Source organism: Poecilia latipinna, unplaced genomic scaffold (genome assembly GCF_001443285.1).
Source record: "Poecilia latipinna isolate Pla-1442-1.1 unplaced genomic scaffold, P_latipinna-1.0 Scaffold61, whole genome shotgun sequence".
NCBI lineage: Eukaryota > Metazoa > Chordata > Actinopteri > Cyprinodontiformes > Poeciliidae > Poecilia > Poecilia latipinna.
In genome coordinates this window covers 3,349-27,575 of record NW_015112677.1, presented here as the reverse complement: position 1 = coordinate 27,575, position 24,227 = coordinate 3,349, and the positions used below count along the sequence as shown (strand labels likewise).

General features: G+C 36.8%; 1 protein-coding gene across 1 annotated transcript in view; it reads right to left on the bottom strand.

Annotated features, from left to right (window-relative positions):
* LOC106962627 (regulator of G-protein signaling 6-like) overlaps positions 1-23,943 on the bottom strand; it is a 71,680-nt gene extending 47,737 nt beyond the window's left edge. The window contains exon 1 of the mRNA XM_015057165.1: positions 23,543-23,943. Coding sequence (XP_014912651.1) covers positions 23,543-23,755 — 213 coding nt within the window. The 5' untranslated portion in view covers positions 23,756-23,943. The remainder of the gene's footprint in view (positions 1-23,542) is intronic.
* Positions 23,944-24,227: the final 284 nt, after the last annotated feature.

The following is a 24,227-nucleotide window of genomic DNA, read 5'->3' as shown; positions in this document are numbered from 1 at the left end:
AATCATCTTGACTGAACATGAAGTGATAGTGGAAGTGGCCAGTGTTTCCCTTGTGATTGCTGAAATAGAGAACAGGGAAATATCTAATTCCAGGGTTACTGACAACCACAAACTCCAGCTCTGTTCGTTTTCTCAAAACAAGGGGGCATTTTACCTGGAAAAGCAATTTTACGCCTAAAATTGAACAGAAATGGGAAGCATGTGAATGGGTAAAATACCAGTATGTCTGGTAGCAAATGAAGCTAAAACAACAGAGCAATAGAAACCCAAAGTTCATCCTGAAACACAGGAGAAGGTAGACAAGCATTTATTGATTAATTAAAAGGACCCACATGACAAATCTAAACTTATCAGGAGTCTAATAACCTTTTAAATCCGTTTGGTGATGGGATTATATGGTTCAGACCCGATAGCTTTCATATTTATTTTGGTTAGTCACGTTAATCTGAAGTCTACCACAAAATGAAAGCACCATAGTTTATACCTATTACTTCTGACTTTGCCTTTCAACAATTTAAAAACACTGAACACCAACAGAATGACTACAGCAGGGGTCACCAACTCCAGTCCTCCAGGGCTACCATCCTGCAACTTTTAGATTCACCTCTGCTCCAAAATGTCTGAATTCCCTCACCTGCATTCATTCCTCTCTGCAATAGGCTGGAAACGAGCAGTTTATTTGATCCAGGTGCGTCTGAGCAGAGACGCATCTAAAAGTTACAGGATGGTGGCCCTCGAGGACTGGAGGTGGTGACCCCTGGACTACAGTCATGGTGCTGAATGAGAAACACAGCACACTCCTCCCAATGCCCAAGTCTGGATAACCGTTTTGGTCTAATAGCAGAACAAAACGTTATTTCACATCATTTGAGATAATGTCATAAGACAAATTGCCATTTTGCTGTTTTTGTAATTACTTTCCCATTAGAGATTGGCTTTTGTCAGGCTTTGTGCACAGACATTAAATAGCTTCCCAAACAGCCATTGATTAACTTATAACACATCTGTATGTAGAGGATCCTACAAAAAGCAGCATGTGATAATGCCAGTGTTACGTCTGTCTGCTTTTCATCAGAAAATATTAAAGAAATGGTTGGATTTATGAATTGTAGTAGAGCTGTTATGATTAATGAGTCAAGTTCAGGATTTACAATAAAATCTATTGTGTAATAAGCTTAGTAATCCATACTGTGATCCATTATATGAATGGAGTTTATGCGTTAGTGTCTCTTAGCTGCTACAGAACCAGATTATTTGCCATTTTCTCATCCTACTTTGCAATAAAAGTACATAATGCCAGTAGAATCAAGTTATTTGCATAAGCAAACCTTGAGTACAGCTGCATCAAAGCACACAAAACACTAAAGAAAAGTTGGTCACTCTTTTCTTTAACACATCTGAAACATAGAAATTTGTCTTAAAACTGTTCAATTGTTAAGTTTGAAGAAAAATCTCTCCCACAAAATAAACAGCTTATATCTTTTGCATCCTGATCAATGTTGCAATGTCAAGAAGCGTCGCACCATCTTTTTTCATTTTCATTTATAAATTTTAAACGACTCTGAGGCTCCTGCTGAAATATTTCCAGGCACTTGATTCAGTTATGAACTTAACTAAGCAGAAAAGGAAAACGCTTTTACGTTGATCACATGTCAGCATTGGTTGCTCAGTAGGTACACCCACTGCTGTTTAATGGACAGAGTACCAGACACTCCTGACTCCAGGTGGGAAACTCATTTTCTATGGAAATAAAAAGCTGCACTCAGCTGAAAAAAAAAACTCAAGTCTTCTCTATTTCCTTTTAGAAAAACAGATATTTTAAAGATGAAACTTGCCAATCTACTGCAAAAGAATTGAGAGACAAACAGTTTTCAAAACTTTCTGCTTGGCCATTGCTTGCAAGAGGAGATAAGTGTTGTGGAATGACAGAAAATTGCATTTTGTAAAGTCTTCACATCGCTGGAAAAAACAGGATGTGGAAAGAATCATCACGGTCCTAATGTACTACTGCTTCAAATAAAATCCAAAACAGCCTATTTTAAACAGGTTATAGCAGGACTTTAATAAAAATCGTTCAATACATGGAAAGTTTCAGGTGTCCATCTTCATGAACTGACAATCTGTAAAGCTCTCAATTTAAAATCAAGGGGGTGGAAAAATAAGAAAATTATTCTTAGGAGTACAAACTTTGGACTGCAAACTTTTCACTTAGGTGATTTTTTTTTTCTAACATTTCCCATTCTTTAATTAAATAAAGCCTCACTAAAACTAAAAGATCTACATTACGAGTCACCTTTGATCAGCGGAGGTCTGTCGGCTCTCTACTTTTGTTCCCAGCCATTTACCAACTGATGGATATTGATTACTGGCTTTCAGGGATTTTTGTCTTAGTCTCACCATCTGAATCCCAGCATCACTTCAACCTTATTTAATATTAACAGCAGCAAACCTATGTCCATCTGATAATCCATTTCAGTAAAAGTAGAACTGAAAGGGGACTTAGATTTTTTAAGGATCTTTCAACTTCAAGTCACATTTTCATTGGAAGTCCTTCATTGGATTAATTCTTTGCAAACTTCAAGAAAAGTCAAAGGACCTATTTATTGGAGTTAGAAAAGATAAAGAAGAAGAAAAATATGCAAGTAACTTCCCTCCTGCAAAATAGCAGCGCATTTAGTATAAAGACCTACAGGAAACATGCATTGGACAAGAGCTAAAGACATTGAAAGTCTTTCCTTACGGAGGAGCAACAGTAGGTGAGCTTGAAGCCTAAAATCATGAAGACATTTTCAAGAATAATTAAGGTTCATAGACCTGAACAGCATTATGCCGTACTGTAATACATCAGACTGACAGGCCAGGAAACTTTGATGAATGACATAATGTCAGCAACTTAGTAGGCTCTATTGATAGAGGAGAAAAGGAGGCAGAGATTCATAAAATCCATACTTATCTGAAATACGTTAAGAGCTCCTCCATCATCACTTCTCAGAATGTGTGGGTATGCAAGGTAAAGAAAACGGCCCCTGGTGCCCATTATCCTGACACATTTATCTGAACTACAGCCTTATTTTTTATTCTTGTCAGTTATTTTTGTTTGGGTTGAGATGATATCCAAGACCTTCTGCTAGTCTATCATAGTGTTGTTTGGCAAAAATAGCTCTACACAACTTCAGCAAAACTACATTTCACAAAATGTAACATTAAAAAAAAAATAAATGACAGAAATAGAAAATAACTCAGACTAAAAAAAAACTTTGTAATAAAACACTTTACAAAACCCAGAAGAAAAGCAGGATTATGTAACAAATTTAAAATAAAAATTAAAGACCTCTTAAGTGGCAGGAAAAATGTTGTAAGAGTACAACCTCACAGTTTTATAAAAGCAGGGTAATATAAGAATGATGCTACAAAGAAGAAAGTTTGAAATAAGGCAAACATAAAAAAAACTAACCAGAAAAGACTTCAAATTTTTGGGACAGAAAAACAATACTATAAAGCAAAGTAGCAGGAAACGGCACAAAAAAAGATTACCTAAAACTGACAATAAAAACTAAAAATTTCAAGAAACTACAACGCAAAGAGAGCAAAGAAATTATTTTTTCTTTTTCTAGGGCACATCTCATTTTAAGTTTGAAGCATAAGGAACAAAAAGCATATTGGCTCAAAGCACATTTTTGTTCGACTATAACCTGGTCAAAGCACAAAATCTAAAATAGGTTGAGAATCTGGAGTCAGACCTGAACATTTATCTTTGAGGATTTGACTGAACCTGGGCTTTTTTGGAATGAAAAATGCACAAAAGTGACAATTTCTAGCTTTAAATACATTCCCCAAAAGACTGCAGTTGCACCAAAAAGGGGTGCCTGCAAAACGCCTGCAAAAATATTCTACTTTGTGCTGGTATATAGTAGAAAATCCTAATGAAAAACATTCAGGTTTGCACTTGTAGCCAAGTCAAATGTTAAAAAAAAATCTATATACATTTTATACCACCAACAAAATTGAGTTGTAAGGGCTGCAGTCCCATTTTACACAGGCATTATGGCACCAAAAATAAGTAGGGAGCGTTTAAAATGGGCAGGTTGTCTTGTCCAATATATGTCTAAAGTAATGAAAGTCACCTATTTCCTAGAGCCCACTCAGAATGTCAAGCAGATCCTTGAACTCCTGATTGCCAGCAGCTGATGGCACATCAGCTGCTCATGTCGGCTGACTCACTAATCGCACCGTCACTCTGCTGATCATATTACTCTGGTCTGAATGCACATTACAGTCATCTCTCCCCATCAACACAAACACATCTCTGTAATAGCCTTTTCTCTTTGCTGAGCAGGCCATTACAGAACCATATCCGGGTTAGGCTACATTAGTTCTACATTAATTTAAAATGTTTTGCACAGACATGCCCTTTTCAGCAGGTTTTGTTTTGCTAAAAACCTTTAAATTGTTTTTAAACACTCGCTGAGATGCAATGCACATTGCAGTCTTCATATGGAAAGACAGGAAACAGAAAAAAACAACAGCTAAATTGGCTTTGGTGATGGCAACAAGGGAATTGTCGCACTGCAATGCTGTCATCTGAACTAAAGAGCCACTACATTACTTTTTGTCTATGATTTAACCCTGTCAGATCATTTCATTTATATGCCAATAACCAGAGAGGGAAAACACTTAAGTTGTATTGGATAAATCTTGCTGCCATTATAAAGTTATAATTTTTCATCTTTGCTTTAAAACTCACTCTTGAGAGCGGAAAGCCAAACAAACTTGCAAAGAAAATTACTTCATGTTTTGATGGCCATATTTTCAGACATGACTTCAGCCAACAGAAAGAACAGAAAGACAACAATGCAACTAATAAATAAGAAGCCCAAATTTAACTTGCACTAAAGACAGTGTTGCTATGATGCAGCAGAGTAACGGAGGAAAAAGGAGATCTCATCCAAGCAGATGATTTTTTTTGTGATTGAATAATTAATTGAAAGGAATGTGTTCAATATTGTGTGTAGTTCAGTCTGAGTTGATTAATTCACATTAAAACATTAGTTTCTTCTTCCAAATATGAAGGGAACAAACGTTAGCTGGGTCATTCCAGACATGCTGCAGAGGAGCAACGTGCTTTAAGGTGATTGAAGACGGGAAATGTGCAAAAATGATTGGTCTGCTCGGGTAAAATGATCTCCACTGCTCTGAAATGGAAACAAAAGCGTCTTGGAGGAAACTGCACTTCAAATGGACCGAAGAAGAACCAAAATAGCCAACAATGAGGGCCGTAAAGACAAACTGTTACCTTTTATGGAAATGATGAGTGGAAGAGTAATCTTTGTGCATGCTACAGCAAATGTTTCTCATACTATGGTGTCTGATATTTCTCTCATGCTAGGAATAATGCATTGTTTTGAACAAAATAGCTAAAGAGACGATGTTATGACATAAAATGCCCTTTAAATGGTGGTGTCAATAAGATAATGAACCCAGTCACACCAGTAAATGAGCCTCAGCATGCTGTTCCTAAAGGGAAACCCAAGAAATATAGAAACATTGTGGAATGCAGTCCAATCACCTCTGCAGGAATACCCATCTATATGTGCCAGACAGTAGTTACACAACTAGTGGGGTGGTTCAATGGGAAGCGAATCTTCACATTTTTTTTTTGAACCCATTTTAATTATGCAACACTGGAACAAAACATGCAGTGTTCCCAGTGTGTTTATTCGTATAGAAAATTACATCTATTTCAAGAATCTGGAGCTCCACTCATAATTTAAACTCCTATTTTGAAAATAGATATTTTCTACTATTCTCATGCATTTCTTTTCAGCCTTCAAAAAAAGCCTCAAAAGAAGTTCAGTATACCAATTCTACACGAAATAGCAGCAAAATGAAACCATTAAACATGTGACCTTCTGCTGCACAGTTAAAGAAGGCAGGCCCCAATTAGAATTCAAGTGTTTATCTACCAATGGAGTACAAGAGAAAACAAGGCAGTGGGTGCAGAATGTGTTACAGACTGAAACAGAGATGGTGCAAGATGCTTAAAAAGTAATTGGGTGCGAGCTCACAGTCAAGGGAAAGCACTGTTCAGCTTTCAGTGATAAGCCAACTACAATCTACATTTGCTATTGTATTTTAGATTATATTTAAATAAATGCAGCTGGGAGAGTGGTCAGTTACCTTCACCATCTTTCACACAAAGTCACTATTGAGTAATGTTATTTCTGCATGTAAACTATTATTTTTGTTCACTAGAAACTGTTTTTAAACAATTTTTTCATAGATTTTACAATTAAGAAAAAACTGCTTTGTAAGCCTTTCCAGGTTAATGCAGGTCAACATTAGAAGCTGGGTTAGCCTAAAACAATTACTGAAACAGAAAATGACATGAGCACTGTGTGATGAAGACTTGGCAGTAAAGGAATTTGTTATTCTAATGCCTAATAAATAATATTGCAACATTTTCATCAGCAAGTAATATACTACAATAACTTTATGACTATTTTTCAGAGATGCTACTTTTGCAGAAGCTAACTAAAAACTGTCTTGATTTGGTTTCAGCTGTTCAAAGCAGTGATTCTAAAAACCTCTTTTTCTTAAGTCTCATGTTGATAAAAGTCTAATACTCTTTCAGCTACTACTCTCAACTCACACATAATTCATGTCTTTAATTATTGCTCTTTAGTGAGCGAGACTTTAGCTCATAATGAAACATTTACGTTTTCTTAAGCTGCTGTAAGAATAAAGAGAAATGTAATATTCCCACTTTTTCCTCATGTGTTTTGAGAGAACTGAATGCAACATTGAAGTCCCCTTTTCCTTCAACTTCAGTAACAAGATGCAGTGTCACATCCATCTCATAACGCCGCCACATTTGAGACTCGTTACAGGATTTCCCACTCCCACTGAAGCTGTAGGTTGACAAACTGTATCTGCAGGAAATTTCTCAGCCTTGCCCCGCTTTCATTGCCTTTTGTTCAGGGGTCCTCTATAGCTGTGAAGAAGTTACAAACAGCAGCCACTGTGTTTTATAATAAGACACCCCACTTTGCTAAAGCGTGTGGCATTTTATAGGTACCTTTCATTACTGATCATGCATTTTTCATCTTTTTGAATTAAGCAGTCTCCCTGTTAGACTGGTCAAACCTAAGATGAAACTGGAGAGTTTTAACCCCAATAGCATCTGAGTTTCCAAGTGGAGCTCAGTCATAGGATGGCCTACTTCTCTTTTTGCGAAAGTATTACATCTGTCAACACTCAATTTACACTGTACAATATGCAGTTTATTGTGAAGAGTGAGGGAGAAGAGAGCACTGCAAAAAAAAAAAAAAAAAAAAAGATGGGCTGGAACCCGAATGAGGACATAAACTCAAACACTGAATTAACTTAGCTTTGCTGAAGAATAAAAATATCAAAAAGACTTTGCAATACTAAGACCTAAATAATGAATCATTTCATTGACAAATGTAGCCTGCTCCAATTCTGTTCAGGGAGCTTGGAACAGATTTCGAAAGAATAAAGAGACTTGTCTAACAAGACGTCGACACTGGCCAGGGGAGTCAAATATTTCATCAGTGACATTTAAAAATTTAAATACATACAAGTTTTCTAAATAATCTAGGTCAAATCAGATACTTATTATTGAAAGGTTAGTTCACTAAACTGAAAGCTATTAAATGGACTAGTACAGATACCCAGGGCAACCAATTTGAGTTGAAGTATTTCTGTGAAACCCTCAGAGTTTGAGATGATTACCAAGCAAACAACATCGTAAAGACCAAGGAATACAGCAGAAAGGTCAGGGGAAAAGGTTGTGAAGAAGCTCAAAGCAGGGTTATGTTGTAAAACAATGTCCAAAGCTTTGGACATCTTGGGCAGCACTGTTCAGCTGTCAGTTTGTTTGATAATGTACAGTATGGGACATGAAGATTTGAGAGAGTATGCGAGAACTGCAAATATACCCAGACATCCCCGTCCACCTAAAGCGACAGGCTGGACAAGAGCTTTAATCAGAGAAACAGTTGCAGAGATCCACAGCCCAGCTGGAAGAATCTATTGAAAACTATCCGCCGTGTACTCCACAAATCCGGTCTTTTGGTAGGTGTGGAAAGAAGAAACCCAGTCGTACGAGAATAAAGTCATTATTATGAGAATAAAGTTGGAACAACACAAGTAGGGCTGTAACGTTTCCTCAAATGATTCGAGTATCTCAATTATTAAAATTCCTTGAGGCAAATTATCCATCTCAAAGCTTCGTTAAATTATGTTTTATTATCTAACGCACCATGTTTTCTGACCGGGTGATTATTTGTGTTGCGCAACACTCTCTGACTTCCACCTACAAGTTGTTGACAAATGTTAGTGTTAGCAGCATAAAGTCTGATTTTCAAGTTCAGTCCAGTCGTTCACCTGGACACAAAAGTTATGAATGACTGGGTAAAGTAAGAGTTCATCTATTACATTGACTGATGAATACATAAACTAAATCTGACGTATTAGGTACTCTTTTCAAATAAAAATGTTAATACATTTTTTATTTACAAGTCATAATATTTTGAGCATAAAGTCATAACAAGAAGTTCTAATATTACTTAAAAGAAGACTGCATGTATTTAAACTTGCTAGATTAATAATCTCCTGGGTGTAGTTAGACATGTTTAGCTTTGACAACTGTTTGACATTTTGAGGTTTTATGCCAGACAGGTGAACCAAAGAGAAATGCATGTACAATAATCGGTCAGGAGGTAGTGAAAGCAAGAGCAGTGTCAATGGATTTCTATGGGTTATAAGTACAGAGACGAGAAGGCATGCAGCCACTGATTGATCGGTGCAGACAGAGTGAGAGACAGCATATTGAGAGGAGACACTAATGTAAAAACAATGTGTAGTCTTATTTCTGGGTCATCCATCAGATAAATGTGGACTGTCTTTTTCATCTATGTTTTTTGCAAGTCCATCCGAGTTCTCTAATGGACTCTGGGCTCCATGAAGAGCATGCTTGACAAAAGTTCACATTCATTAATCATTACCTGCCACTTGGCGCTGCAACCTCTACCACCTCGGTTCATATCGCCACATCCAACTCTCTCAGACTGAAAAACCCATTATTCCTCAGCAAAGTCCTCTGTACAGCATTTTTGTTCATCTCTACAGGCATAAAGCCTCATGCATTTGTATTATTCTACCTTAGGTGACTATTTATGATGGACCTGAAATACTGCAAAAAGATTAGCTAGCTGAATATTAATGTCAAACAAAAGATTGTATATAATTACATTTCAATGCAGAGAAACTCCTATGAAATCTACTTCTATTCACTTTTTTAAAATTATCACAGCAACGGATATTTGCTCATTTCTGATGGCACCAAGCTGATGTAAAACCTGAGTCAACTCTGAGCACATCCTTTTCCTGTATATAAACATTTACTGGGTACTGTGCATGTCTGAGACCCAAGCCAACAGAAAGCACAAACAGGGTTATCAGTATTACCTCACCATTTATTTTTTACGGGTCATTTGGAACCAGTTCACACTGGTTGCAATTTAAGACAAAACCCCAGCTTCTTTTCAATCTTATAGTCTAGATTTATTTGGGGAAATAATCTCTCCATAGTTAAAAAAATAAAATTGATAAATGAAGAATGATTAGCAGTTTTCGTTCAAACTTCACCCAAAAATTCATTGTAGATAATAAAACTATGAGGGTAAAAAAATAACTCCAGAAAAATACCCTTAGGAGGCAAAATAAAGTAATAGATTTGTTTTTGACAACTCTGCAGTAATAAGAGACAGCTTTGAAAATAATGTACAGTTTCATTAGTTTTGCTTTGTAAGCAGCTAAGAAAAAAAACTGTAAAATTCATCAGGCAGGTGTGAGCAGATGAGGGTGAAGCAGCTCTGTGCAGCATTAGCACAATAATGACTGCAGGTGTATTTATTCACAGCTCAGCTCAAACAGCAATCAAAATATTAACACCTTTTCCAATGTATTCAATTTAACTCTGTAGAACTCTCTGCCATCTCCCTTTCTAATGCCCAGTTTCTCCCCAATTCATCCTGAATGCGGGGAGGACATGTATGTGCATGTTCATTGTGCATTCGGGGCCCTTTGATGTGCCATCCTTTGTAATTTCTGCCAAATTCGACAAGCGAGTAAGGAGGTTGTACTACGTCTCATTACAGTCCAGAAAACGGCTGCGTCATTGTTCTGCCAACAAAACAATATGTTAATCCGGTTAAGGCGTGAATATCTGGGAGATTAATTAGGGATAAAATGATTTTCTCAGAGGGACGAAACAAAAAAAAATAAAAAAGACGACTACTGTGTAAACAACAAAGAATTGTGGTGCCACAGACCCCAGATAAACAAAATGCTCATTTATCCCGTGCAGTTGAGACGTTCATTATTTGCAGTTAGTCACCATCTGCATAAATTCACATGCAGAACACAGTCATATAAAAGCAAACCCTGCAACACCCACACGGAAGAGGCTGTAATCCAACACACAATAAAAAGGTTCAAAAACATTTTCTTTTGTGCGTTTTCCTTTTTATAGCTTCTAATTAAAATTTTGTGTTGCTGGGATTCTGGCCACTGATCTGTGTTTGTCATCAACAATACCTTTGTGCGTGTTGCTTTCCAAATCCCTGGCAGCAAATGGCAAAGCTCATTTGCAACTTGAATAAACTGAAACTAAATATAGTAGCTTTTTAAAAGTCAATATGACATTTTTCAGTGAGATGGGAAATGGTGCTCTTTGATACTGCTTCAAAACTGGTGTATTATTTTTGACATAAAAAACTTGATGATGCCCGATGTAAATAAAAGACGACATTCTGAGCAGCTATGAAAGCAGTGAAACTACTAACGCTTAATTTTTGTCACATGTAAATAATCTGACAGCTGGAGTTGCTGTACAAACAGCTTGATGGAAAACAAAACTTAACATTAAAATTTGAAGCATTTAGCATGCAAAAAGATGACACCCACCGCTGATCAGGAAAGCTAAACAGCTTCATCTCGTCAAGCCACCACAGTTTATCCATCATCAGGAACTATAAAAGTTCCTCTGTGTGAAAATCTATATTCCTTTGCTCTTTCTACAATGCCTACACCAAACAAATCATCAAATGTGCTGGAGTCGAGCACAGAATCCTATCTGATCTAGATGCAAGCCATGCTAAAATAGTTTGACATTCTCAACGTCTTGCATTTAATGTTGTGGCTGTGTCAGAGTCGTGTTCCTGGTTTTAGATTCTATTTATTTGGTAACACTTTATTTGAAGGGGGTTGAATAAGACTGACATGACACTGTCATAAACATGACATAACACCTGTCGTGAACATGAATAAGTCTTCATGAATATTTATGACTGTTGTCATAAAGCGTCATTCGGTAAATTATGACACTTTTAATACAAAGTTGACATTATTCAAAATGTCTTCGTTATGACAACTTGACATTAACCAGGAAATCATTACTGATATAAATTTGTTATAAAAGTATTACTGATTTCACTTTAAAAATTAGGTAACTTTATGTTATTAAAGGTAAAGTTTAAATAGTAATGATTTCCTGGTTAATGTCAAGTTGTCATAAAGACATTTTGAATCATGTCAACTTTGTATTAAAAGTGTCATAATTTACCGAATGACACTTTATGACAACAGTCATAAATATTCATGAAGGCTTATTCATGTTCATGACATGTGATATGTCATGTTTATGACAGTGTCATGTCAGTCTTATTCAACCCCCTTCAAATAAAGTGTTACCTTTTATTTTATCATTTATCAAATTATTCTCTCTATCAGATAAGGAAAATGTCATGCACATTTGCATTGCTAAACTTTGAAGTTGAAGTCGAGCCTTCAAAAGAAAATCAGTGGTTGATGATTTAGTTAAAGATTACTTGACAATAAATTGTCCCAGAAATTATTGCAATAAGCAATATTGTCATCTTGACCATTTTCAAGTAAAATAGTGATAATAGCATAATAATGCAAGAGCCCTGTCATCAGGCCCCTGGCCTCCTGAGGCTGTGCAGGCTCCCTTTTGTTATGCAGGATCAGCTGTGAGAGCACATCTCCCTGATTGGCTGCCTGAAGGCTGCAGGAATGCAGCTACACCATTGGACCAGCAGAGGATTGCCAAGCCAATCAGACGTTGATGAGGCCCACCTGCACCCTATAAAAGGCTCCTGAATCCATTCCTCTAGCGGGGCAGCTATTTTGAAGAGGTTTTGTGAAGCTGCCTCCTCTTGTTTGGTAGTTGCAACTGCTTTAGGCAGGTTTTAAGCTAGTTTGGTCTTTGTTTGTTCCTGCTTGTCCAGTTCAGCAATTTTGACTTTGCTCTAGTTGACTACAAGTTAGAAGCTTGTGTTTGGGAGGCTTGGTGCTCCCCTTAGCATTCCCTTTGTGTGTTCCCCGTTTTCCCTTTTGGTTTATTTTGAGTTTACTTTGAACTGACTTGTTTGGACATTTTGTAACTTTAATTTGCACCTGACATTCTTGAGTTTGTTAATCCCTTTTGTTTTGCATTAATTGGGTTAAATTGTATTGTTTTGTGAAACTTTATTTTGTAATAAATCATTTTTACTTTACACTTTCGCTCTGGACACATTTTATGTTACCGCCCCTGGACCCCTAGACCTTGGGGGCGTAACATCAAAGATCAAGCTATAATAAAAGCTGGAACTGGAAAACATTTTTAAAATAAAAAAATAGAAATAAATGCAACCAAAACCATAAATATAATTGATTATAAACAAATTTGCCCTTTAAAAAATCTCTTTAGGCCCAGACAGGTAAAACAATCAAAACTACCAGTTAGGATTTTAATTGATCATGCATTTGATTTATTGTTTATTGCAACAGACGCATGTGTTACACTTCTTGAACACGTCAGATTTAAATTAGGATACTACTGCAGAACTTGCCGTATTGTTAGCCATCTGATCTCACAGGCCTGAAAAGATTCAGGCCATCTGCCAAAATCTCATGAAGAGGTTCCTGCAGCTGCCGTTAGGGTGGACTTCTACCATTTATGCATGCTTTTTAACAATAATATTCAGTTTTATGCTTTCCACACATTGTATTAGTAAGAAAGATTATTCCTTCCATATACAATTATGTGAAACCTTAACATTTAAAGCTTTTATCGACGCTTCACACCCTGCTTAGTCTGCAGAAGTACAGCTAGTGTCCAGTCTAAATTTTCAAAACATCTGCTTTGAATGCTTTTACCGTACATGTCATTCTCAAAAACAACCAAAAGGATTCACAGATGCACTGACAAACCCACTACACACACACACACACGCACTCAAAAGAACCTCTGCAGGCTGGTTGCAATCTCAAGCCAGCACAGACAGAAGCAAGGCCAGGTAGGGTTCCTCAGACACCTGCTGTCCGACACAACCAGAGCATGACAAACACATTGATGCCTCAATAGATTCGCAAAACCAACTCGGTCTTCCCCGTCACTTTGGAGTAAACAAGAGAATGAGCTTACAAGGAATTCAGAGAGCATTTCGGATCAAATCCATTCAAGTGCATCTAGTTGTAAAGTTGTCTGTTTCTCTTTGCCAGCTCAGACGTAGACCAACAATGGCATGCTTAAATGCCTAGAACTAGCCAATTAGTGGTAGATCAAAAGCAAACTAGGTTTCATCTTTAATCAAAGACGGCATAAGAATTAACCGATTCCATTTTGATTTACTGGAAATGTAAAATTATTGCTTTTGATCAGAGTCAGAAAATTCTGTGAATTAAATTCTTGGTTCACATCAGAACTAAGCGAACCTGAAAACTGAAGGATTGCTGCAGGGTGTGTACTCTGAGGAGGATTAGGTTGGATTAGACCTGATGGAAACAGGAACTCAGTAGGGACTCAGGATGTCATTATTTCTGCAGGCCCAGGGAATGCACTCTCTCCAAGGCAAGGACTGCTGCCACTTACTCGTTGCTGGCACCAGATTCTGCTACAAATAGTCAGCCACCCTGAATGGAGCATGCTGATGTACCAATATGAGAGTGAGAGAGAGATTTGCAGATCGTAGCAGTGAGGAGTCAATGACACAATCAGGATGCATTTTCTAAATGAAAAGGGAGAGTTTTTAAACCAAACATTTTTTTTGTCAATAAGGACAAATTTAAAAGAATAAAGAGATAACCTCACACTGAAATGTTTAGAGCAAAATGTTAAAAAAGACAATCCTGTTCAGCAAGAATCTAATATGCTTCACTTCTTAGAATAAAGCAGGCTTTGTGGTCAAAAGCAAATATTTTTATTGACATTTTTTCAATTTAACTAAACTTCATCTGTAAAAACTGTAAATACAACATGAGAAAAATCAGGTTGAAAGTGCCTTGTTCGACAAATTTTGCAAAATTGGTTACAAATGATCACAAGGATCTTATGAAATTAAGGTATCAGACAGGAGTAGAAAGTCACAAAAAACACAAAATAAAAAGTCATAAAATAAAAGGGGAATAACCAGGACAAAAGGTATATTGAAGAAAAATTTAGTTTCTTCAAAATTGATGGAAAGACTGATCTAGTCAACTCGGAAGGACGTAGAGAACACACCAACCTCAAATTAGGGCTATTTGACTGGTTGGAGCATGTGGAGTGTTCCCTGGAGGACAAACAAACATGGAGTCTCTTAAATGTGACATGCAGCCAATCAGAAAGTAAGGTGATTGGCATGTAAAACATAAAACTGCTGTGGAATACCAGAAAGTCCAGTGGATGTCTTTTTCCTTTTTTGATGTTTAAGTAGTCGGACTACTGAAACTAAAAACCCGCAGTGAAACATAGCGGCGACAATAATGCTCTGGGTTTTGCATTTCTACACCTATGCAACCGGATTGATGCAGTTTATTCCATTTGAGAAAACTTTATTTTGGTTATGTCTCAAAAACCAAAGTTTAAACTGTACTTTTTCCATTTTACCCAATAAAAAGCCTGGATTTTTGGACAGTTTTGGATGGGGAAATCTTCAAAAAGATGCCACTAAACAGCTTTGCCCAAAGTTAAATCAATGCAGCGAAGTGAAATTCTCAACTTCTGTCAAAATTCATCTGCAAATTTGCCTTCACCACGTTTCTCATTTGACTTGTTGACTTTAACTTCCACCACAGCTTTCCTTAAGAAGCTGCAGTGTGTCAACTTATTTCTGTCATTACGACAATTTCAAAAATCCAATTTAAACGTTATCACTAGTGTGCTTGGATTACCCGTTATTTGAATCCAATTTCTCTTGGTAAAAAAAAAAAAAAAAAAAAACTCGCAAAGATATTCATTTCAGGAATACATTACCCAAATTGCGCTGATTCTCACAAAAACACAAGAAAAAAAGGAAAATGTAAAAGTGATGAGCAATCACCTCGTCATAGCGAAATTTGCGATTTCAGCTCCTCCTAATTAGCCTCTTCCCATCACCTTGATTTGATTAGGCTGCCATTTTCTACCTGCTCTGTTGCAAAGAGCTCTTCTCAGAAATCTGCAGCCAGCTGTGCTGTGAATACATGTGCTTATTCATCCACTAAGTGACAAGAAGGATGTGAACCTCAAACCAGCCATACATGCAGCGTTACCCATCAGCACTTCACACACACATTCCTTTTCAGCTCAGTTTTCGCTTTGCACTGATCTTCACTTGAAGTATTTACAGTTTGAAAACTGAGTAAACATTTCTTTCACTTGTGTAAACTTGTTTTTAAAGATTTCAGTAAACAGACGTTATCTGGTGGTCAAAATAGGAGTTTACAGCTGAATTATTTGCTTGAACACAAAGTCGATCGCAGAGCTTTGCTGGGAATCGGTGAACCATGATTCATGTCCTTGTTCTCCAGTCAACAGCTTTGATATATGAAACTGCCTAATAAATATGCCATGGATTGCAGTTACAAGGCATGACTGGAATTTATGGTAGAGAAAAGAGGCTCAAACTCAAAAGGTCTAAAATAAATCAGGACTGAATTAACAAATCGTTTTCCAATTAATGTAAAGAGCGGCACTACATCAAACTGAAACGTGTTTAAAAGTGTGTAAATTGCTAACGGGATGAGCGTTCGCTAGACTAATTTGTGGAAAATTGATTGCTAATATTACAAATGTGTGGAAAATGTAATCTTTGTTATTCATCTGTCATTCGTACAAGAAAAAGGCAAGCTCAAAAATAACTTAGCAGCAACAAAAATGTATTAATCCTAACCTCCAGACAAAGATTATCGCTCTTGCATTTCAGACCGTGCATCATTTATATTTCATAAGTTTGACGTTTCAGCCGGTCTTACCATATAAAAAAAATTATGTTGGGGAAATAGGTTGTGAACTTCAGATTGATTATTTCAATTATGGACAGTTGAAACTAAAAATGTATACTTCTGAAGGTGAAGACATTAAATAAATCCAAGTCTCATTCTTTCATTATTGTTGAAGGACAAGTTGGTTTAATTTCAGACTGTAAAGTCTTTTTATTCAACGTATGTAAACTTTAGTTTCAGCTGTGAATCAGATTTAATTTATTTGATTTTGTCAGTGCAATTACAGTCAAATCTTAATTTATTTTTTTTAGATTTCATCAATATATTCATCACGAGAAGGAAAACATTTCTTACAGTGACATCTTTGTTATAAAGTTGGCTTTTCTTGTGAGGCTCACAGTGAGCGATTCAAGAGGATGATGGGCCACACAAAAGCTGGACTGGGTAATCGTAGTGTCAGGCCCTTGAAAGAAAGATTTGACAGTTGGCAGGTGGTACAATTTCTAAAACCAAAAGCACATCAGTGAAATCACTGAAGTTGTTTTGGCCTTTGGTTCTTTTCCAGATGGGGACGGCGACAACAGGCAAAGAGCTGCAATCAGTCAGGGAGTGCAGAAAGGGCAGTCCTCGTGGGAAAAGGGCGATAGCTGATCTCTGAGATAAACAAAGTCCACTTTTTGTTTATGTGCTTGAGATAAATCCAGCCGAATTTGTTCTTTCCTCACAAGTGACCTTTTTCACTACTATGATGTTTGTTCTGCCAATATTTTCTCTCTCCCAAGTTGTCGGCTATTGATGGGTTTGGTGGAGAGTCTATTGATCAGATTTGAGAAAGACTATTGATTAGAAATGCATAATGTTACATTGTGATCAGCTGGTTTTTCTAAGAGGAGAAGATGCCACAGGGGAACTATTTGTTCTATGGGAAAATCGGTAAGAAGCTTAAAATTAAAGTCATTTTCACACTAGTTAAGGTGTGAAAAACCAAAATTACTGAGAACGAGTTAGAATGCATCAAATCTGCAAGTAAAATGCAGTTTCTGAATGACAAAAAAAGTGTGCACAATTTTATTTTAAGGAAATTTAAAAACAGACCATTCTTTAAAATCAGCATGACTGTGCATGTGTATGTTTGATTTCAGATGATTAGGGATGTCGATAATGGCATTAAACCTGACTAATCTCTGTTCTGTATGCATCAAGATGGCGATTGGATAAATTTAATCTCAGTGAAACGTCAGGTCTGTTTGACCAGGAAAGCTCATTTAGCAGCAGATAATTAGGACTGCTTTCGCATCACCTTAGAAATTTAAAGACTGCTCTAAACTTTTTCTCTAACCATGTCATGCTGCTTCCTCGACTTGCAGTCCTAAAAATATTTACTGTCTTCTTTCCAAACTTTTGGACCATATGAAGACTCCATCACGTCCTTTAAGCATTTTGTTGTCATTAAATAAAGTTTACAGAAAAACAACTCAAAAACTAGTCAGAGGAAAATGTAAAACTGCTGTTTAAATACTCTTAAATACTGCAGATTCTTCAGCTAGTAAGACGTCTATCCTTTTACCTAAGCTTTCTCATATTGAAAAAAATATTGAAAATCTGGTAGATCAGTATTTGATACTACAAATCATTCAGAGTTAGCATATTAGGTGAAATTAGTATATCAGATTAGTTGCATTATTACTAAGTATTTATTAAAAACAGAACTTCCAATGATTTCTGGTAAATCTTAAGGATGGAGTGTTTCATGTTTACGGTCTTGGCCCCCATTTTATTTGTGCCTTATTCGATTCCATCATATCATTTTGTTTAGGGATATTGCTTAGATTATTAGCTTCACAGTAGATTTATCCCTTTAATTCTTTGAATCCTTATTATTTGTACAAATAAAGCACATCATTCAACATTTGTGGCCAACATTTAACTGGTGACTTATTGGTTTGGATGGATGAAGAAAAAGTTAGTAAACCTAAACCATGACTGCAATTTTGTTTACTTGCCTAAAAAAGAAAAAGAAACTTCATTGATCACCTGCAGCTAATTCAAAATGCAGCTGGTATTTCAAGGATATAGAGATGTACTCTATTTTGTTCTATGGACTCGATAAACTTGCTCAATAAGAAACTAAATACTTTTATAAGTTTTTTCTATATAAAGTCACATTTTATTTTTCTTATCCAAAGTCACTTGTCATTTTATCTTAAAGGCTTCCTTCTTTGACAAAACAAAAGTCAGTTGCTTATACACACAGAAGCTGTTGAAATTTATCAAAACTTTGAATACTTCAGCGAAGGTCAGCATCCAAAGCCTGCAGCCCATTCAGAGTGGCCCAAAGAAAAATATGGGGAGGGTGTGTGTGCAAACAGGCTGATAAGTAAACAGGCTCTCAGTTCAACAGCTGCTATTGTCGCTGAAAAAAATCGCAAATAATAAAAATGAAGGCCCAATATGCCGGAAGTCACACACGCCTCTGCACGCACGCAGACAATAAGCTGCATACACAAATTCACTGCATCTCATTTTCTTCCCTTATGACATGTGCACACACAGATACACACACAGGCCCAAGCAGTGTTTATGAGCAGATGCTGGCTGACAGGTTTGAATTCATGCAGGAAAAAATGCGAGTCAACACTCTTGGCTCTTGTCGACGGCACTGAATCTCCTCAACCCAATATAATCTCTGTGTATGTACGCTGACGGGGGGGAAAATGTGAATTTTGAGGTAAAATTTTTCTCATTTACAATCATCTGCAGGCCATGTTCATGCAAGCAGCCTCTTGTAATGTAAATGAATACAGTAACGCAGAACTGGAACTAAGATGATACAATGAATTTGAAAAATTCTGCAATACAGCACTCCAAATGTCTGATGTCAGATAATCTTAGAGCTACAATAAAACTTGAGAGAGAGTAGGTACTGATTTTAAATTTAAGAATGCGCAAAAAAAAAAAATCAAATCTTCAAGTTTAGATGGAAAAAATACTTTATACATACTTTACACAAAAATGTATAAAGTGCATCAACCAGAGTGATTAAAAGAAAAGTTGGAAGAGTAGGAGGAGGAAATGGTGAAGTTGTTCACCTTTCCAACACCATCTGCATAGCAGATTAAATTGCTTTCTGTAGAAGAGAGAGGCTTCATTTCTCTGCCTAATTATTCCTGAAGCCCTGACCCAGAATCATCTCGCCTTTATTTAACCCTCAAACCACTAGAAACTGACTTCAGCTCAGTTAAACGTCAGAGAGTAAAACTGGGAGGTTTTTATAAACTTTTAGACAGTTAACCATCAGCACCAAGCCCTTGTACATTACTGTGGATGTTTGATATTTTATGCAGAAATCCTAGACTGTTGTGCAGGACATACATATTTCATAAAAGCCCTACACTTTTTACGACTGCGACAGCCGTTTAATCCGTTTATATCGTACAGTAACATGTTTTTGCACCCTAAGGTCATTATCATGAGCATAGAAATGCCAGCGCCTCTGTGGATTCCTGGGAGACATGCTGCTGAGAAGTGATGCACATTATGTCAGTATTATGTTCAGCAAATCAGCAAGAGCTAGCAAAATTAAAAAAAAGTTAAATTTTTTCAACTAGCTCACCAGTCATTTTAAGCAAGTTAACAAGTATACAAATGTTACAGTCCTTGCTAGTTAGCTAATACTAGTACTACACCAAATTCTCTGATTTCTGTACAACAAGTTGTGGGCAATTGTGTCAACTCAGCAAAAACTGGCAGCTGAAACTTTATATGTTGTTAGTATATAGAACTATATCCGGTGCTGCACTGTGGTTGTTAGTGACTGTATGTTTTTAGCCACGAAGGAGAGATGCGATAGAATGCGAGATGACAGTAAATCTCTCAATAGAGCATCTCCCTCACTTCTGAGATGATTGTTAAGCTCCTGCTCTCAGGTTTCCACCTTGAAATTTGTACCCAGAATATTCCGGTACATTCCTGCATGCATCCTTCCACAAATTATGTGAAGACTGTTGGTAGCGCGTCCCAAAAGACAGCTCCCACACCTCCAAACTTCACAGTTAGTATCGTGTTTTGATCGTGATGTGCAGAGCCATTTCTCCTCTAAAAACAAAGACGACCTAAGTGTTTCACATTTCCTGCACCAAACTTTAAATGTGCTTTAGCATTTTCTTTAGTGCATTCTTTGTGTATTGTTTAAGGGAATAATTCCACATTTTCAAAAGCTCATTAATTAAGAACTAGTCTGATAAATATTGACAAATCTTGTGAAAACTGACAGGTTTTGACTGGTTTACAGTGAAAAGCTTCTTTCACTTCTTGATGAAGACTTTTTATAAACTGTCAGGACAGGATCGCCTCTTAAATTCATATAATTCAGACATTTCCTTTCTCTACTTTTTTGCAGCTTCTATTATCCATGTGTCTGATTTTTATTCTTTGTCATTCCACTCAATTACACAAAATATGGTTTATAGAGTCATTTACATTTCATCACTTACTGACACCTACTACATTTCATAAATACTTTTACCAGGAAAGCTGCTGCAAAACTATTTCTATTGCATGTTTTGAAGCAGAGAAAAGCAAGAGATCCCGATTGACAAGACGATCGACAAGAATATAGTGGTCTGTATTGAATGTTGCACTTGCATGTAGAGGAGGAAAAGAGAAACTGAAATTCTATTCTGGTCCATATTTTAGTCTATTTTAGTGAGCGCTGTGTCAGAGCTGTGGTTTTTCAGTGCAGAAATTTGCTGCTTACTCACAGCTGCCTTCCAGTCGTACTGCTAACATAGCATCTATCAGTCCATGAAAGTTTGAGCTTTTTGTCTCTTTGCTATTCCAACATCATTTTATTATTTCCTTTCTTGGTGTTTCAGCCTTGATCCTCACTTTCTCCGTCTACCTCTATCCCCTCCTGCACCAGAAACTCATTCATCAAAGCCGACAGTGGCTGTTGGTATCTTGTTATTCCTGCTGCCCCTCCAGCTTACTTTATTTGATGTAGATTTATAAACCCTGATAGACTGAATGCTGAAATAGTCCAGAAAATATAACTCATCTGGTTTATACAATTTATTTTTCCCCACTTTCATCCTCACCATCATCCAACAAATGTCAAATATACAATTTTCAGGTCATGAAAATGGAAAACTGAGGTCAGAGACCCTTCTAGTACAGTTTTCATGATGTATATTTAGGTTTGCAACAGTAAAAGAAAAGAAAATTAAGACAAAGTAGAAAACTTTACAGTGATCCACAAACCCAGTGTTAGTCTATTATGTAAAATTAGAAAATGCATTGAAGTTTCTGGTGGCAACAGGACAAAATGTGAGGTTAAACAAAATATATATGCATAATCGCATGATAAAGATGACTTTGGACAATAATTGTGTCTAAAAAAATCCAATCAAGGGAGAAAAACCAAGTTGCAGTTTTATTTTTCAGTTAAATCCAATTCACTCAAGAAGAAACCCTCACTTTAAAAGTTTTCTCTTCCTCCCAAATCCTGGACGAGTATTAGTATATTCATGAAGAAACTGATACATTTTAGATTCAACTTCCTCCTTTTTTTGCTCAAGTTTAAGGCTTCCTGCTGTCAAGCACTCAAGCTGAGGCAACAAAATGTGGCATAAAAATAAAGCAAACCTGCTAAAAAATAAAAATAGGGATTTCTTTTTCCTCCGGAGAACAAATTCCAATCTGTGACACTTCATCTTGTCAACTAGCAGTGCTGCCTTAGCTGCATTTTTTCAGCAGAGAGCTGGTAATACTTACACAAACTTGCTGAACAAGCTATAAATCTGACTTAATTTTATCTGCTTAAATTTAGAATCAACATAAAATGTAACTCTTACTAAAATTCATTCCACACACTACAGCTAAAACAAGTAGAAATGATTCACTAATTTGACCCCATCCTGTTACACAATCTAAACTACAATCCAGTAGAATGTGTTTAAGATAGCAGGTTAATTCTCTAACCCTGTTGTAACAAACTTGACCAATTTCTGCAGGGAAAACGGTACACGTTAGATCTCTTATTTTTACAGTGAGTACATTGTTCAGGGTCAAATAATAAACCGTCTCAGTAGAGGACTAAAAAAAACAAAAGCTGAATCTCAAGCAGTGTAACAATCTTCCATAAGAGCAAAATTGGTATCGACATTGCAAAAAGGGACATTGTCCTAAAGCAACAGCATCCAGGCGGATTTTCTCCGTCCTAAAAGTTAATGAGCCAGGCTCTCATCCACCACAACCAGAGGTGGATCATGTTTTATTTATCATCTAAACCTAAATCTATTGAGATAATTAATCACCTGACTCATAAATCTGCATGTGCAAATAGTGTTTTATGACTCAAGTTGATGTGAAGGCCACATGGGAATCAATGGGAGTCACTGTACTGCTTTCATTAGCAAAGAAAAACAAAAAAGGGTGATACTGACTTTAGAGGCTGATGAAACGCACATTACAGACCAGCAACACCGTGTTGTAGAGTTCAGGTCATCTTCTTCTTCACCCTTTTATGATATACATTTTGCTTACAAGGAATAATTATGTCTGAAAGCACACAGATTCAAGAAATGGATAACATTTAAAAAAAAGAAGATGTATAAATCATTTAAAGGGAATTCTGCTGTCTACTGGAAATGAACCAAAGAACATTAAACTGGAGAGCATTTAAAGGGTGTTTAGAGCAAAATATCACACTATAACTATGTTTCTAAAAACATTAAGAACATTTTTAAAAAATTAAATAAAAAAAATAGTAATAATAGTCACCCAGCCACTTTTTATTGCTTTCATGTCAGGAAAACAAGCCATTTCCAAAACCTCAAAATTATTGAGTCACAATCTGTGGGCACTGCGCCGTTACCTAGCAACACCTGCCATGCCACGTTACCTAGCAACCAAGTGAGCTGTTGGGAATTACAAGCAGGCTAGATCATGGCATATTGTGCTTTTTAAATATCTTGTCAGTTCTCCAAAAGACAACAAGCTCCACAACTACTTCTTCCTCATTGAATGAACTCATGTAAACTTTTGTCTTTAACTCATATGAGTCACAGATTTTGTCATCTAACATTTGTTTTGATAGAAATAGAAATATATACCAAAGTTTAGTGTTCTGTATGTAATGTTGCCACTATGACAACTTTTGCCTATATTCTGGTGATTTTTTTGCAGCATATTTTTACTTCAAATATGGACCCATCGTCTTCTGCAGATCCTAACAACTTATAAAGTTTTAAAATGTTTTCTTCGCTCCTACCTTTCTGAAAACGATCATATTGGGGTAGTCATCATCTGGGTCTATGGTGCTCATGGACCTCATGGACAGAAGTGGTCGAGCCTTTCTGACGACTTCATTTGGTTCCTCGGAGCCTTCATCAGATTCACTGGTCTCCACAGAGCTTGGCAGCTGCTGCTCCTCTTCCTCCTCCTCCTCCTGCTGCTGCTGCTGCTGCTGAGGTGCTTCAGCCATCACCGCAGTGTCCCTTTTCGGATGCGTTAAGTTATCCTCTCTTCTTTATCAGCGACAGGCTTCTTTCTTTACGTCTTGTGCCCTTTCCTCAGTGTCTGGAGGGTGCTGCAGGGAGAGACAGATTAATTGGACCTTATAACTCACTGGTGGGCTCCATCAGTTTTTTTTTTTCTAGGGTTTGTCAGGAAGAACAGAATGGATGAAATGAACACACAAATTCTGCTTGTTTTCTCAGTTTAACTTCCTGCTTATGCAGCACATCGCATGGTGTTTAAGCGTTTTACAAATATTTTTGCTTATTCATTCATAAACCATATCACCTCCCACACCGTCACAGCATGACCGTCAAATCTCCACAATTTTAAATCAAAGCATTTATTTCTCATATTCAATTGCAATAATTTATGGGACTGATTTCAGATCTTGCTGGGATAACTGATGACGTGCTGAACCTGAATGTTGTTTTACAAAC